The sequence below is a fragment of the Procambarus clarkii genome, chromosome 32 (genome assembly GCF_040958095.1).
Source record: "Procambarus clarkii isolate CNS0578487 chromosome 32, FALCON_Pclarkii_2.0, whole genome shotgun sequence".
In the NCBI taxonomy this organism is placed as follows: domain Eukaryota; kingdom Metazoa; phylum Arthropoda; class Malacostraca; order Decapoda; family Cambaridae; genus Procambarus; species Procambarus clarkii.
In genome coordinates, this window is record NC_091181.1 from 36,752,644 (window position 1) to 36,770,636 (window position 17,993).

The following is a 17,993-nucleotide window of genomic DNA, read 5'->3' on the forward strand; positions in this document are numbered from 1 at the left end:
CAGTGAGTCTGACATTGACATAACCTATAGCACAAAATTAGAATGATGAGATAATTTCAATGATAACTAATAACACCATCAAGTTATTTGCACACTCTCAACGATACTCTTTTTAAGCAGTCCAAAGTTATAACTAACATACTCTTTTTAAGAGCTTTAGGGTCATCAATTCTATCATGCATTCGGATTCTAGCATGAGATGGAATCCATAAGAAATATTCTACATGACCTTAAATGATGCTGAGGCAGCTGTGCAAGGCTCTATAAACTAGGGTGTTGCTGTTATTTCTAAGACATATATCACATTCGACTGTATGTACAAATTTCAGTGCAAGTAGAGCACAAACCAAAGTCAAGCTCGGAGAAAGGCATTTACGTACGATGGAAATCTAACTGACGCTTTTCATCACATTTTGCCTCCACAACTGTTTAATTCTTAAATTACTTACAAGTGGTATTACTAGTTACCAGGACACACTCTCTGGTGAAGGGAGCCACTTGGTAGCAGAGTTCGGAAGCGGGAATTCCCAGTGAATATGTCTGCAAGCCATGTCATTCTGGCTTACGTCAATGTACTTTGCAATGAGACGGAAATCGAGTTGATTTTTAATTTGTATTTTGAGCTAGAATGGTTAACAGTAATCTGAAGTGTGACATATTGCCGCGGGTGTTGTTCTGGATGGCTTGTTCGTTGTCAACACCATACGGCTTTTTTTCTGCCCTCTACAGGCGCTGTTCTGGCTGCTGGACGGCTCCCAGGACTACCTGAACCACCTGAACACGTACCTGGTCTGGCTGAGGGACAGCGCTCCCTACACCCCAGAGGGCCTGGTCGCCCTTGCTGACTGGGGCTCCAACAGGTACGCCGCCAACGCGGCCTTCCTCAGTCTCTGGGTTAGTATTTCTACCTCTTCTACTCAGAAGATATCAATAAAGGCCTTGAACTGACCAGATATTATACAAAATACTATACTTGAAACAATGGGCAGAGTTTCTTTCACCCTGATGCCCCTGTTTCTTAGCAGTAAATAGGTATCTGGGAGTTAGTCAGCTGTTATGGGCTGCTTCCTGGGGGTGGAGGCCTGGTCGAGGACCGGGCCGCGGGGACACTAAAGCCCCGAAATCATCTCAAGATTACCTCAAGATAACTATTCAACCACCCAATATACTAACAAAGCCCATCCAAAAATGTAACCATCTGATCAAATATTTATGCCTTGAATGTAGTTCAGATCAAAATTCTTATAAAAATTCGTGTAATCGTCTGCCTGTCGTGAGTAGTTTGTGCTGTGATACAGCGAGGGAGTAAACCAGTGTAGATAAATCCGCTATTTGACGCAAATTTTAACCTTCATTGCTTCTTTTCCTCATAAAAACAGGACAGCAGGAAGATGAAGAACTGTCTTAGGAAGAGAGAGTAAATGTTGTTTTATATCATTAGTGAAGTCAGACCATTTGCTTCTCTCTTTTTGTTGTTGTTATTAAGGCTGCTAAAGAAGGCGTTGACACGGAGGTGAACCAGGAGTGGGCGAGAGGACAGATGGGTCAGCTGCTCGGCGACAACACCCGCTATAACATGTCTTTCGTCGTCGGCTTCGGCGACAAGTACCCTGAGCGGCCCCACCATCGCAGCAGGTACGTACACTCGCACACAGACATACCCCAGTGCCCCTCCCCCCCCTCACCTTCCCTCTGTCTCGCACTTCCCCCTTTTCCCCACACCAACCCTCTTGTGCGTCCCTGAAAACCTCTACCATCCTTTGTCTCTCAGCCCACTTCTGTCTCTCAATATCCTCCATTTTCGCTCACCTATATTACGCTACGCTCCCCTATTTCTCTGCCACCTGCTGAATCATTAACTGAGTCTTCTTTGCTCCCCCTCTGCTGCTCAAGCCTCCCTCTGACTCTCAGCCCACCCCTTGCCTCTCAGCCCACTCCACCTCTTGGCCCACCCTCTACCTCTCAACCCTTCCCTCCTCTGTCTCTAACCTTCCCCTGTTATTTACTGTCTAGGTCTCCTCCGCTCTGACATTATGCACCATTCTGACTCTTCCCCTCCAAAGTGTATTAGCTGTGTATTACAAACCTCTTTACATTCATCTCTTATTTGCAACCTACACCAGTAAAACCAACTGACAGGAGTGCTCTGATAATTCTGGAAACAGTGTCTAAGAAGTGTCTCAACATCTGGTACACCAATGCTGATGGAGTTAAAAACAAAGCAGTGGAAATTAAGGAATGTTAGTGAAATAGAATTCAATATAACTGTAATAGTGGAAACTTAAAATGCCATGATCTCGGTTGGATGCAATATTCCCAGGGAATACCAACACATAAGAAAGGAAACAAAAGCATGGATGAAGAGTGGTACTCCTATTAAAACGAAATTGGTAGTGTGACAAGCTAGAAGATAGAAATACATATGGATACACAGGTTTCGTCACTGGGACTAACAGCAAATGGGAAAAATATTGTGATCTCGGTGGTGGTAATAATAATAATAATAATAATAATAATAATAATAATAATTGGGAATTGAGAAACTTAGAAGACATACAAACTCCGAAAATTGGAAAGTAGAAAACTTCAGACATAAGTAAGCCAGATTAGATTGTTTTTGTTTCCATACAAAAAGTAAGAAAATTAAATAAAGTAGACGATAAGGAAGTAGACATCAATTACATCCTCAATTTCAAATGTAGATATAATAAATTTAGGTCAGGAATCATTGAATTAGACGACTGGCGACTGGAAAGGAAGAGTCTAAGAGCTGATGTAACTTGATTATATATAAATGTGTATACATACATTCATATTATATTTTGTCAGCTTATTAATTCATAAACTATTTAAAATTGTAAGCATTTTCTTTTTGTTGTTCCCAATACATTGAGATAAATCAATATTAATACTCACTATTAGCCAAGAACAAGTGGCACCAGCTGAGACTAGACTGCGCAGTTAACTCAAACATTAACAGCTATGGTTCACGTGATCTTCCTCAGCTCGTGTCCGGAGCCCCCGGAGGTGTGCGACTTCGGGTGGGCGTACACGCAGACGGGTCCCAACCCGCACGTGCTGTACGGCGCTCTCGTCGGCGGACCACTTAAGGTACGTGACGCTTTGTAAGATTTTTTCTGGTCACATATTTGGCACCTGGTGGCGGCCGTGCTCCAGTGAAGCAGTTACAAGGGAAAGCCTTGCTAGTAACATACATGTTGATTGTAACCAAAGCATTTACAGGGTTTGCACAAATGTCCTGAATTGCTGCTTCTAATTGAATTGCTTGTGTACGTCAAGTCGGGTAAACGTCTTCCCAGTTGTGGCCGCTGCCCTGGTTGTCCTTCGTAGAGTGTAAAGGCGCTTCTAGAGTTGACCTGTGTGTTCATGAGGCGCATGTCACGAACAAAACTGTTTTCTTATGTTGCAAGACACAAAAGACAAAGAGAGTCAATCATCAACCCACAAGTAAGTACTAGATGTAATCTTACACTGCGTGAAGGACAGTCAATACAATAGTGTTGGCAACGAGCAGAAACCTCACTTTTCAAGGAGTATATGACTACAGCACAGCAACCACCACATCAGCAGTCCAAGATCTTTGTACTAGTGACGTGAACCCCCCTTGATTAATATGATCATTTGTGGTGCTATGACATAATTTTTGTTTTCACTATACACGATCTTCATTACTCATTCTTTGCTATGCAGTCTTTATTATACATGCTTAGGTGAAGGTCTTCTTTGCACACAATCCTCACTCCAGCTATGCCCAAGTGAAGATCTGGAGTATGAGTACTGTTATTAGCCCTCCAAGGGTCTTACCTTCCCAGTACTGTTGCTGTCCCTCCAAGAGTCTCCTCCCCCCAGTACTGTTGCTGTCCCTCCAAGGGTCTCTTCACTACTGTTGACTTCTACAGTACTGTTGATGTCCGTTTCGGTGTCCCCCAGTACTTTTGGCTTACGTTCCAGAGCCCTACCAAACCCACACCCCAGGTATCGTGTTTTGTTAGTTTTAAGGGTTCTCTACGACCCGGGTCCACAGTGTTCTTCCAAATTCCTAATTTCGTGTGTTTAGGGTCATCTACCGCCTCAGAGGCTCTTGGTAAAATACACAATAACCTAAATCTTCTTCCTGGAAACACTACCATTATTTTAAATTTGACTGAATTTTGTTGTTAAGCCTAAGTACAGTCTTCATGTTCCCGACAATGAGAATAAGTTTACAGTTATGGAAAACTTTGTGGTTTACAACAAACTATCTTCGCAGCTCAATTTTTCTCTTCCTTTCCCAGACCGGCGAGTACCAGGATGTCCGCCAGAACTACCAGCAGAACGAGGTGGGCTGCGACTACAACGCCGCCTACAGCGGTGCCCTCGCCGCCTTGGTCCAGCTCAGTTAGGACACTGCGATTGTCTCCTGCTGAATAGTCCAGGAACGTCACTCCTCGCTTCTATAATCTCTATCTCTCTCTCTCTCTCATTTATCCTCGTATACTGTTGCACCATTTCCTATAATTTCCCCGAGTCAAACATGTAATTTATAAATTTTATCTGCAAAATTAATAAACACTGCCAAGGAATATATATTTGTTTAATTTATCATTATAAGTATTTAAGAAGTGTTAAGGTGTTGTTCCAACGTTAGCACATTTCGCAGGACCAAGCCACTGCTTTATGACAAATCAACTAGCAGCGTTAGTTCTTGCCTCGCCGGCGGAAGGCCATATTATGCACATTTCCATAATGTGCGAAATTATCAGAAAGAGCATTGACAAACCAAAGGAACCTAAAGCCCAAGGTTGTGAATGGAATTAAATCCAAAACCGCAAAGGAACTTGCTGATGAACTATGACTACCAATGAAACTCCTATTCAGAAAATCTCTGGACCCAGGAAGAGTCTCCCTAGATTGGAAATATGTAAATGTCACACCTACCACACTGCAGATGGCACTAAGATCTATGTAAGGTATGAAGTGAAAGTGTTAAGGCCTTACAAAGAGATCTACAAGAACTTCACAAATGGTCGGAAGACTGGTTTTTAAATATCGAAAAATGGAAAACCTTGTATGTTGGGGAAAAATGTACGTTACAATTACCAAATATGCAACATTACCTTGCAGAAGATTGATAAAGAAATCGACCTTGGAGTCAGAATCCACAAATTACTGAAAAATGCAAAAAAGTGGTATAAAAAGCGGTAAAAAAAATCCATCCAAACCTAGGAATAGTCAAGCGAACCTTTGACTTCAAGGAAAATAAGGTAGTTATTCAACTGAATAAATCTCTGATATGCCCTGTCACCCTTTCTGACATTCACTCTTGGATTACTATCCAAGCATGGAGCCCTCATCTTCAGAAAGGCATAGCTTTGGAGAAAGTTCAACACCGGGCAACAAAAATCATCCCAGAACTAAATCTACTCCCATACCAGGAAAGGTTGAGGCCTCAAGACTAACAGCACTACAAACCAGACACGAAAGAGCGGATCTCTTCAAAACAAATAAGGAGCAACAAGCCACTTTGTAGGACAGAAAATAGGATGTTTTTTCACCCAATGGGATATAAACCCATGGAACTGCCTACTCGCCGAAGCTGTAAATGCTAAAATTGCAATTTTTTTCAAATACAGCTTGAAAAAAATCACCAGGATAAATGATGGGACATTTGACAAGCCCCGGCTTCTTGTCTTGGTGGAGGCCACTAGCGGGTAAGAGGCCCTTTGGTAAATTCAGGTAAATTTACAATGAATCGACGTCTCGACGACACCAGTGAGCACTCGTTTTTATCTAGCACTAGTACATTCTTTCTGAAATGAATACCATTTCAATTTTACGGAAAGTTCAATTCAAGCATTATCATAAGTAACAAAGCATATTATTTTTATTTTTCTGTGTGTAAAAGTAAAGATTTAGACTAGGAGAGATTGATTCCTAGCGGGATCTGTGACGGACAAGAAGGAGTAGTATCAGCTGGGAGTCAGACTATTTCGTACAAAACAGTTTACATATGTACGATTTATAAAAGAAAATAAACTTAATAATAACTTAAATTAACCTAAGTAATGTCATTCATCAATACTTTCTGCATGTCTACTATATAGCGTAGTTGTAAAAAATATCAAATACACAGTGACAATCAATTAATTAATTTATGGTTGATAGAGTGCACAAAAAATGTTCATGTACGAAGAGCGTGTGTACTCCAAGACCGTCCCGGCGTGAGACACTCTCTCTCTCTCTCTCGGCTCCTGGGAAGATGATCCATAGCCGGTTATTAAGGGTCTCGGCCTGTGTCTCCAGGCGCTACACGGCTCTCAGGCACTACCACAATGACACGGTCAACGTCGTGGGATCCACACCTGACAGGACATCTGAGGAATTCCAGGTGTGTTAGCCTGTAACTTTACAACTGGCAAGCTTCGTCAGACCAGGGCCGGGAAGCCTTCATTAGAAGCTGATGATAAAAAATTATAATAACCTCCATGCTCTCATTAGAAGCTGATGATACATGCTCTCATTAAAAACTGATGATACGTTCATCAGAGGCTGATGATGCATTCTTTCATTAAAGAGATTTCTGCACTTTTCCAACCAAACCTCCATTATCCTGATTGCTATCTAGGGATGGTGAAGTTTTGCCAGAAAAATATCCGGATATGATTTTAACCAGATAACCCAAATGTCCGATGTAGCGGAATTCGGATAAACGAGCACATACAGCACTTACACCAGCTGTTTTCCTCAAAGAATTAATTTCCACCCTTGTGTGCTCGAGTACTGTACTCTACCCCTTTTCCATTCCCCATGTTTAACACGCACATTTCAAGGCTGATACCAGTCTTGTGTCAACTCCCATGCTAACATTGCTTCGTTTCATTATACTGTGCACATTCCTTATCACTTTTTCTTTCTGTTACTCTTATCTCTCCTTCCATTGTCCCATGAGGGTCATGTTGGTCCAGGCTGATGCATGCAATGCCCTGGAACAGCAAAGGGGGGGGGGGTTGCTTAAGGTAGCAGTTACATGGTAATTCTCAGAAAGGAGCATATTCATCTCCACTCAAAACGTTACGTTTTTTTCAGGAAAATGAATTGCGTATGAAATCTTTGGTGGGTGAACTGCATGGACGTATTGAAACTATCACTCTTGGGGGCGGAGAAAAGGCTATTGAGCGCCATAAGAGCAAAGGTAGGAACTGTTACATAAAGGAAACTACGACTTGGCTGTGCTGTACAAATACTGATTTAAAGAAGTATATATAAGGGTTTAAATCAATATTAACGTACATGTGGTTTTATCACAACCAAATCTTTAATTGATGTAAAAATTTATCCCACACAATAATAATGAGTTAACTTGAAAATTACATGTTTCAGTGAATCCTTATTAGTTTTTCTTTGCATTTTTTCAGGCAAACTTTTAGTTCGAGAGCGTGTCAGTCAGCTGATTGATCCAGGCACTCCATTCATGGAATTTTCACAGCTGGCAGGCTACCAGCTGTATGGCAACAATGATATACCAGCAGGTGGCATCATCACTGGGATTGGCAAGGTTTCAGGGTAAGAACAACCTATTAAATTTTAGGATTATATATATATAATCCTAAAAATTTTGTGTGTGTATATATATTTTATATATACACACACACACACCACACTATAAGATAAACTTCAGATGCTTAGTTAAAAGCTTTCCTAAGTGATTCAGGGCACTGTATCCATTTGTATTCTCTTCTGCATGCCAAGAAGATGCAGCATTGTCAGGACATTGGACATTGTAGACTAGAGCAGTTGTCAACAGTTGGAATATTGTTTAAACAGTAGGTTTAAACGGACCTACATAGCATAGGCTATGAAGGACCCCCTCCCCAAGTTTTGGGTTGCATTACACATTTCTGTTAGTCTCAATTTTCAATAATGAAGATCTAAAGTTATTTTATGTGCTTGCTTGAAGCTCCCTCTCTGAGCATAGTTAATCTGCTTCTGCCATGAAAGTGTTTTGCCCTTGGTTCAGACAGACATTTTTTGAAAATGTGTTCCCTGGGTCAAACTCAAAGTACTGTACTTGGAGTAATGTATGGTACTACAAGGGCACTGTAATTATTAGGGGAGTGGTAACATGTATTCCTGGCTGACTGTACCATGATCTTATTAAGGCACACTAGATCACTATTTTTTGGTATTGACAGAACAGCTATGCTCATAAAAAGAGATTTTAATGGATATTTGTTTCCAATTCTCTCTTTGCTTTTCTATTTTTTTCTTTCTCCTTTCCTCCTGCCATTCCCTTCACCTTCCTTCACCCCTACACCAACACTGAATTAAAAAAAAATGGATGTTTTCACTGAACTGTTATTGGTGATGATCATTACTTGTCTTTAGGGTGGAGTGCATGATTGTTGGAAATGACGCAACAGTTAAAGGCGGGACTTATTACCCCATTACTGTGAAGAAGCACCTTAGGGCACAAGAGATTGCCCAGGAGAACAACCTGCCGTGCATCTACCTGGTGGACTCTGGTGGTGCCAACCTCCCGAGCCAGGCTGATGTCTTCCCAGATCGGGATCATTTCGGCAGAATTTTTTTCAATCAAGCAAACATGTCATCTCGGGGTATAGCTCAGGTGGGCTGCTTGGCACAATGATGTCAGTGTTTTGTAATACAGTACTGTAAGGTCGTTTTTAGCCACCTCCATCAGATACGTTATGTTGTTATTGTTGTCTGTTGTTGTTTGAACTGTTGTAAGTCAAACATCTAGCCAAAAATGTTATATTTCTATGTAAAGTATTCAAGTTTCTTATTGGTGTAATGTAATGGTACAAGATTTTTCTTCTGTAACGTAAAAGTGAATAACTAATGCCTAATTAAAGTACAGTACAGCGAATGGTATTATCTATAGGTTGTATGCTATTATCCATATGAGATGTCACTTTAGTCAATATGAGGTGTGTTACCATTATCCATATGAGGTGTTGCCATTCTAAAAATGCAGTTGGACACTTTTCTACTTTTATCATACTCCCAGTTATACTTCTGGACAAAAATAATGGGCTGTTCACAGTCATATCCAACATATTAGGGAAGAAACACTATTGGTTTTATGAGTATCATTTAAAGCAAATTACCCAAGCCCAGATTTTTCCCTGAAAGGTCATGATAAATACTGTATTGGAATAAAAATTTAAAAGATTTCACATTGCATTTAAAACCTCATTATGTTAATAATTTTTATCATAATTTAGGTGGATCTGATATGAATATTTTCCATACAATTATTAAGTCTTTTAAGTTGACAAAAATAATTTCACTTTTATTATTGCAGATTGCAGTTGTCCTTGGTTCTTGCACAGCTGGTGGAGCCTATGTTCCCGCCATGGCCGATGAATCCATTATTGTGCGACAACAGGGAACCATTTTCCTAGCAGGACCACCACTTGTCAAGGCTGCCACCGGTGAGGAAATATCATCAGAAGATTTAGGCGGAGCCGACTTGCATTGTCGGTAGGTAGAAGTGTCAATATATATATGTAACTTCAGGTTTCAGGTATTTAATTGAGTGTTACCATTACCAAAGTCTGGGTTTCTTAAGTCAGAAACGGAAAGCTCATTAGACTTTTCAAGGTACCCCTAGGCCAATAATTTACCTTCAAAAAGGATGTAACCCACAACAGTTACCTAATTCTTAGGTACATATTTATTGCAGGGTAAATAGAGGCATTGGGCAAAAGGAAACCATGCCCAAACGTCTCCCTCCTGTGTATAGGGAATTGTTACCAAGACTTTCAGTTGTGAACTACAGGTATATTTCACACTTATCCATTTCTCATATTGCAACTGTGTATGCCTACTAGAAGATGAAAAATTATGGACAAGTTGGCTGTTTTGTGCAAATATTGTTTAAATATTATTGTTTGATAATCAAATTTGTTCGGGTTTAGTTGTTGTACTGCATTCATTTGTTTTAACTTTTACAAATTTATTAATGTTTGGTTGAGATTAGATCTTCAAATTCAACACTTGAAGGAATAAGTGCATCTTCTGTGGACCAATTTTTAAAGTGCCGAACATGTGTTATACTGGAAACTTTTACTGGGCAAAAGAATATACAGTACATATGTGAATTTTGCCTTAGATAAGTTTTATTTTGGTGTTTTGACTCCTTTCGAGATGAAAAATTTGACTGAAAAAATCTATCATATGTCTATCTTTGTTGCAGTGAATTTGTCTGTACTGTACTTGATTACCTTTTATACCCAAACTGCATAATGGTGTACTTGTTATACCCCATACTGTATAATAGTGTACTTTTCATACCCATACTGTATAATGGTGTATACACTTTTTATACCCCATATTGTATAATAATGTACTTTTTATTCCCATATTGCATAATGATGTACCAGAGGAATATATTAAGGATGAGGGGAGCTTCAGAAATGGGAAGAGTACTAGTGTTATGGATCATTGATAATCACGTGTTCATTTTATTCTTGATATATCTCAAGTCAGCTCTTTGAATTTTACAGGAAATCGGGTGTGACTGATCATTATGCCCTAGATGACACACATGCCCTTCACCTAGCAAGAAGAATTGTCCGCACTCTCAACCGCACAAAAGTCCCTCAAGTGAGTTCAATTTTGATAGTTGATTTGCAATATGGCAGTAACAAATGTCCTGTGCTTTATATTTTACCGAGTTTGACCTGACCACAAAACTTATGTTTAACACTTTGAATGAAGCATTATAGGTATAGTACTACATGCACTTGTAAACTTCTAATGATTGTTGGTACCATATGGACTTAAATTATAATACTGTACGAATGCTTCAGATTTCCGTAAGGGAGGTAAAGGAGCCCGTGTTTGATACACATGACCTGTATGGAATTGTTGGAGACAACCTCAAGAAGACGTACGATGTAAAGGAAGTAATCGCTCGAATTGTTGATGGATCCGAGTTTGACGAGTTTAAGGTAAGTCTGATACATATGCATATATATATTTCTTCCTTATAATCTTCAATCTTCTTTCCAAAAAAGTCTACTGTGTAGGACTTCTCTAAAGTCACGACTACAACCTGTGTTGTAGATTGTATAACAAATGATATAACTTGCCTGTTGTGCCTCTTTGCAGCATTTCTTACATTTCCTTATCAGTAGCACTATTCATTAATAAATTAAACTTTTACAGCAGATCTTGATGCTAAAAAAAATTCAGGATAAATGATCTCTCCCTTTGTATTGACATCTCTCGACACCCTTTGTGACATCACCACCTGCGGAATGGCGTGTACAGATTTGTGTAATTCACGTAAGTAAGGAATATGATATAACAGCTTTGTCATGGCTTGAGCAGAATTGTTTTAATGTATGGATTTGCAATTTTGCAGGCTATGTATGGGGAGACATTGGTGTGTGGATTTGGCCACCTATATGGCTATCCCGTGGGCATCATTGGCAATAATGGTGTGCTCTTCTCAGAGTCTGCACTTAAAGGAACGCACTTCATTGAACTTTGTTGCCAGCGGAAGATACCTTTGATTTTCTTACAAAATATTACTGGTGTGTTGCATGTAATACTGTACAGTATTTTGTTACTGTGTATATTTAGGCTGCTTTTTCTCACCGCCCACTCATGTCACCAAATCGTTTTTAATGTATCATTATCACAGCTTCTGTACGTATTACAAAGAAGATATTTTTAAGTTCTTTAATCTTGTATAATAGGACATCAGACTCTTAGTGTGGAACTATATAAGGTGCATTTCATTGCCTCACAGGTTTTATGGTGGGTCGTGAGGCAGAGGCAAGTGGGATTGCTAAGAATGGAGCCAAGATGGTGACAGCTGTGTCGTGTGCACAAGTGCCAAAGTTTACCGTGATCATTGGGGGCTCTTATGGTGCAGGCAACTATGGCATGTGTGGAAGAGCTTATGGGTGAGCATCGTACACATATTACTGTAATTATAGTTTGTGTTATTTCAGTTATTGTCTAATCTTAAAAGAATGTTTGAATCATGATAGTGGTACTAGATGTGATATGTATTGTTGGTTCATAGTAGATGACATTAACAGTTTCTTTAGAGCTTAGATAGATTATTAGCTACACTTTGAAGATTATTTGAAAAAAAATCTGTCCACTCTTTAGTATTCTATTTAGATTTTTTAGTTGCAAAAGAATCATGCAATTAATGGTGAGTTACCAACTAGTATAGTTATGTATTATCTTTTTTGCTATAAAAACATAGAACACTCAGATTAATGCAAGTCATTGGTGAGCATTTCTCAAGTACGTTTTATAGTGTATAATGTATAATAGTGTTAATGTTACTGTTAATAAAAATAATATGCATCATATTTTGAAAAGTAATGATGTGTATTCATTTGCAGACCCCGATTTTTATACATGTGGCCAAATAGTCGCATCAGCGTAATGGGTGGTGAACAGGCAGCTGGAGTACTGGCACAGATCACACGGGCACAGCGACATAGAGAGGGTAAAGAGGTAAGAGAGTAAAAATTACTGATATAAGAAACCTGTAGCCTTGGAGATTAATTTAAATATGTAGTCAATTCTCACTATATGCGAGTTCAATACTGACAAAATTCACTATCAGGTAGCTGTTTACAGTAGTAGAAAACCACTAGATGTGACTCTGTAGTTCATCAAGCATGAGTTTTCAATCATTTTTTAGTGTTTTGCATTTTTTGAGTTAATCTTGCATCAAGACCCCCTCCAAACACACGCATCAAAACACCCTCCAAACACACACATCAAGACACCCTCCAAACACACTGCAATGCAACCCGTCCTCTTAAAAATAACGTCACTTTTGGCTCGTATGCGCACTATGGCCAAATTTGGACGCAACTTGAAATGAAATTGACTCACAAAAGTGACGTACTGTTCCGTTTTCTGTTTGAGTCGTCCGGCCGACTCTGTATGGTTAGAATAGATGACTTTCAATTCACGTTTTTCATAACGTTTTGAAACTTTATGAGAATTTCCTGCCCACCTAACCTATCAGAAGACCCTTAACTTACTGTTGTTGAAAAAATAAATCCCAAATTTATTTTCATTTTTTTTTCATTTTCAAATTACGTCCAAATTCGGCCATACGGGCAAACAGCCAAAAGCGACGTTCTTTTTAAGAGGACAGATTGTGCAATGAGTGCTACACCTTGGGATGGCCCCGTGAAAATATGTTGGGTAACGTATACTTTCATCTATGATATTGATAAGTGGACAAGTCTAATACAGTACACTGTGTTCATGAGAGTATTTAGAATTAATGTACAGGATGGGGTTTTATTGATAGAAGAGTGAAAAAAATGACATTTTGAAATCTCTGGGACATACCCAACGTTGTCTAATATTTAGTAGCCTTATATTGGCTTTCCTCAAATTTGCTTACACAGAGATTTTCTTAGAATCGCCTAGTTGTATTTCACCTGTACTTGCCTAGTTGCATTTCATGCATAGTGAAGGCTGACAGTGTTTATTCAAATGAGTTTAAATGTTGATAATAATGTTTAAACAAATTATTCCTATTATATATATATGAAGTGTGATAACCCTAAAGTTTGAATATCAGTAACTATGTAACACAAGTTGGGTTATACAGGACTTGCACTGTACTACTACAAGCAGTATTAGATAACTTCTGTTAACTCCTGAATAGCTTTCTTTTATCTATTTTGTTAGCTCAGGTGACCCTGTATTTCCAAGTGATACCAAATGTTGACTTATGAGATGTACAAGTAGTATTTTATATTTAATAATTACCTTTGGTAATTTGAATGTTTGTTAGCCCTTTCCTAATCTTGACAATGAAATACATGCACAACTATAATTGTAAATATTTTACTTTGTATATTCTCACTGGGAATTCATCCAGTTACTTTTTTAATACAATAACACAAAGATGGGCACCTTTTTTTCAGTTTGATTTGTGTCTTTTTGTCAAATTCATTTTATCTTATTTTGGGTATTACAGGGTTAAATTAAAATGCTGTGGCTAATCAGACTGTTTGTGATAAGGGAAATTTATACTAATTGACTGAATTATTTTTATATTGAAATGTATGGCATTTTACATCTAGAACTGCTTACTATGCAAACTTTCTGTAATTTGTTTAATCAAATTCATAATAAATAATATGTAGCATATACATTATACACAGATACTGTACAAATAAAAAGAAAACATTCACATAGTTAACTCTACATTGCAGAGTTTTACTGGTTGTGTTGCTGAAGAATTCAGTGTTGTACCTCGAATGATTATTTGGATTTTGTTTTATTGGTGGGTGCCACATCCCTTTGAAAACATGTCAGTGTAAATAGTGGGTTACCATATTTTTTATTCATGCTTTACCTTGATACAAGCTTCCACAAGAATATGATACCCCCACTGTACAATGTTGCAAGGTACCCAACATATGGTACCTTGCAACATGCTTCCACAAGGTACACAGTGGGTACCATATTCTTGTGGTAGCATGTATTAAGGTTAAGAGTGGGTAGCATATTCTTGAAGATGTATGTATCAGGATATGAAGTGAGTACTGTACAGCTTCCTTGTGAAAGCATTTATTGATTTTGGTTTTCTTCTAAATTTCAGTGGACGGATGCAGAGGAGCGTGCACTTAAGGATCCTATTATCAAACGTTTCGAGGCCGAAGGCTCCCCATACTTCTCTAGTGCACGGTAATGCTGGCTCTTACATAAATAGTTTAGTAGTGTGTGGTACTATTTGCCCATGATGCTAAAATGTGTGGATATTATTGAGAGGATTTTTGTTCAATATAGTAAGCGATATGTAGCAAACAATTTTGTAATTTGTTGCTTATTGTAGTAATTATATTATGTTAAAACATTTCTTCCAAGAAAGCATAGTAGTAGGGTAGCGTCGTGTGAAAGAAGGATTACAATGGTGAATAATGAAGAAATGTGTAGATTTCTTAGCCAAATGTTTTTAGTTTATATGTAATTAGTTGCAGCCACCTGTGATCGAGAGCAATTTATTTACCTTTGTAGTTTTGCTAAAAATATTCTGTATTTACTATTTGTGCAGTAAAATACATTTTTGTTTACAGTGGTTTGCCTTCTGCATTAAATGTTAATTATATTTTTTATTGGCCAATTCAGCTGTCGGTAAAAATTGTTTCCTTTAAATAATTTAAAACTGACGTGTATCCATGATGTTTTGTTACAGTCATATGTTGTAGCCTTATTACTTTGTCTGTATCTGTATTTCCTTTTATAGTAATCTATTTATAGAGTGCGTGTTATATTCTTTCTTATTAAAACACATACAGTAATTTCCATAAACAAAATCAGCAAATTTATTCTGATTTATCCATATATCCTAGTCATTATCGTTTTAAGTTCAGCGACAAGGTTACCAAGGCAACGTTTCATTACTTAATAGGCAAATTACACCAAAATACTGTATTTAGATTTTAAAAATTCACATCCTGGTGCACTTGGATAGATTGTTTATCTCTGGGGGTGTATGCAGTTCAGACAACTTTACCCCACCTCCAGATTAATCATTAGCTGCCAAATGTGTGCACTTGTGTAAATATCCAAAACATAGCTAGAGTCCATCATAATACTGTATTTGAATTATCAGTGTTCAACACAGTATTAGATACCTATAATATCAATTACCTTTGCATGTGTTGAGCATTACAGATGTGTGCAAGAAGTAAAATAATTTAATTTTTAAATAAAATAAGAAAATGACAAAGTAATCACTGGAGATAATATTTTCTGAGTTTATAATAAATACCTGACCAACAAATATTTTTGCCTAGGAAAAGAAATTTTATTAGAAAATAAATGTTTCTTTTTACACAAATGTTTATGAGCAACAGAGTTTAGTGAAACTGAAGTTTCAGCTATAATATCATTAAGTGCCGATCAAAATATTTTGTTATGGTCGCGTGCGCCTTCTAAACTTTCTCATTGTTTCCTTCCAGACTATGGGACGATGGAGTGATTGACCCTGTGGATACAAGACACGTCCTTGGTCTCTCTCTCTCTGCTTCTTTAAATGCTGCTATTCCCAAGACAACATTTGGTATCTTTAGAATGTAACGGATAGGTTGAATAATTTATTTCTGGTAGCTTAGTACTGAAACAAACCGTTCAGTTGGGAATTTCTAATATTGCGCACAATGCATTGTAAATATGTAATTTGTAAGTAGAAAAATTATAGTGTAGTTCTTGCAATTTATTGTTACCTATATTTTTTTTATTTAATGCTGGGGTTATTATCTGTACAACTTGTGTTTCAGGGATAGTGTAGCTTAAAATATATTTTAAAATGTATTTGAATCCTAGTAATACAAGTAACCATCAGAGATAATTACAATTTGACATTTTTGTGTATCTGTAAATATTGTTGTACAAAATAAAAATATTTTTTAAATTAACATAGGGGTATATGCTTATCAATATTATTTGTTAAGAATGCTTTACATTTCTTCAATTTATGTTGAATTTGACTTCATATTCAATATGCCATCTAGTAGTACCTAAGGGAAGAGCATCTAAAAAAAGTTTCTTTTCATGAATTCTAAACTTTTACACATCCACGATAGTATACTACATTGTTGTTAACTCTAATTTTCTTTTTACACCAATTCATTTCATGTCTACAATTATTTGGAATTTTCTCCTTAAATGTCTGTGAATCTGCACTTGACAATAATTGGAGTTAAGCAATCATGGATCGAAATAATAATCATCTCCATTACTAATCTTGCAAAACTGAACCAGTGTCAATCTGTTAAATTTTCATTTATTCCCTGTAGGTAATTCATATATTATAAATACGAAACTTAGCAAGAGAAACTTTACACTTGGGAGTCATCAGTGCTAACTTGTAAAGATCAAATGTATTTTTTGTGTATTTATATTGTTTTTGTTTATAGCACTTTTGACTTGAATATTGCAGCTAATCATACTGCAACATCTGCAGTTTGTGACATTAGTTAACAATAGGTTAAAAAATTTATAGTGAATTCGTAATAAAAATATTTCTTAACGAAAGAAAAGTGAATATGAAATGTGTCCATTGATACTTCCTGGAATAAACTGCCACTTTCATGTTGTCGTGATTGTACATACACCTGACTACAATTCAACGAGGTTCTGTCTGGTAAACCAAACTGTTGTAAGGATTCCAGTTGATCATTCTTAGCTGTGATGTACAGTGTAGTCAGATCACCAATCGACATAAGATTCTGAAACAACAGTATGATACCATTGTGTTTCTATACTATAGGTATAGAAAGAATAAGCACCTCCAAAGGATACCTGATCAACCAGGCTGTGACTCATACGTCAGGCTACGAGCAGCCGCGTCCAACAGCCTGGTTGATCAGTCCTGCAACCAGGAGGCCTGGTCGACGACCGGGCCTCGGGGACGCTAAGCCCCGGAAGCACCTCAAGGTAACCTCAAGGTAGGTTCATTTGTGTTGGCTAACTGGCTAGGGTGTATGTTTTAACATTCTACAGTGATCTTTGATATGCTGTATGAGAACATTCCCTTAACAAGTTGTGTTAAATTTGAGTGTTGATATGTAACCAATAATTCTACTTATACTGAGTATACTGTAGTAATCAAATTAATCCTCTCATAATCAAATTATGTGTGCATAAAGGTATCTGTGGGTCTTCATTTGACAAACTTTAGACTTGCTAATTAATGGCATCTTCCAGCTGACTTAAGTATACAGCAATGTCTCTAGGATCAGTGCAGGTCACAGATTGCTACACCAATCATGCTTTCCTCTCATCCCACATGTACATCATTCTGCACTCTCACTTGGCATGTCCACCATGCTGCACTCATTCATCATGTCCTCCACTATGCTGCACTCATCATGTCCTCCACCATGCTGCACTCATTCAATGTGTCCACCATATTTTAGAAGCAACCATATTTTACCTGATCATTTTTATTAGCTTCATATTCA

At 37.8% G+C, this 17,993-nt stretch overlaps 2 protein-coding genes across 2 annotated transcripts in view; both read left to right on the plus strand.

The window, feature by feature from the left end:
- LOC123759530 (uncharacterized) overlaps positions 1 to 4,585 on the plus strand; it is a 28,500-nt gene extending 23,915 nt beyond the window's left edge. Inside the window, 4 exon segments of the mRNA XM_069334899.1 lie at positions 730 to 894; positions 1,487 to 1,635; positions 3,006 to 3,111; positions 4,296 to 4,585. Of these exon segments, the coding sequence (XP_069191000.1) occupies positions 730 to 894; positions 1,487 to 1,635; positions 3,006 to 3,111; positions 4,296 to 4,403 (528 nt within the window). The 3' untranslated portion in view covers positions 4,404 to 4,585.
- A 1,612-nt stretch (positions 4,586 to 6,197) lies between these two features.
- Mccc2 (methylcrotonyl-CoA carboxylase subunit 2) lies at positions 6,198 to 17,125 on the plus strand. Its single transcript, XM_045744511.2, has 12 exons — positions 6,198 to 6,388; positions 7,087 to 7,192; positions 7,416 to 7,563; positions 8,386 to 8,626; positions 9,326 to 9,504; positions 10,530 to 10,629; positions 10,836 to 10,976; positions 11,393 to 11,564; positions 11,783 to 11,939; positions 12,393 to 12,507; positions 14,627 to 14,712; positions 15,990 to 17,125. Exons 1-12 carry the CDS (start codon positions 6,260 to 6,262, stop codon positions 16,105 to 16,107), a joined length of 1,692 nt encoding a protein of 563 aa, XP_045600467.1. The 5' UTR covers positions 6,198 to 6,259; the 3' UTR covers positions 16,108 to 17,125.
- Positions 17,126 to 17,993: the final 868 nt, after the last annotated feature.

What these genes read in the sequence shown, in the direction of transcription:
- Mccc2 (XM_045744511.2), top strand. Translation starts at nt 6,260, where the DNA reads ATGATCCATAGCCGGTTATTAAGGGTCTCGGCCTGTGTCTCCAGGCGC. An exon ending in GGACATCTGAGGAATTCCAG is followed by an intron (nt 6,389 to 7,086) that starts GTGTGTTAGCCT and finishes CGTTTTTTTCAG; the next exon opens with GAAAATGAATTGCGTATGAA. An exon ending in ATGTGTGGAAGAGCTTATGG is followed by an intron (nt 11,940 to 12,392) that starts GTGAGCATCGTA and finishes ATTCATTTGCAG; the next exon opens with ACCCCGATTTTTATACATGT.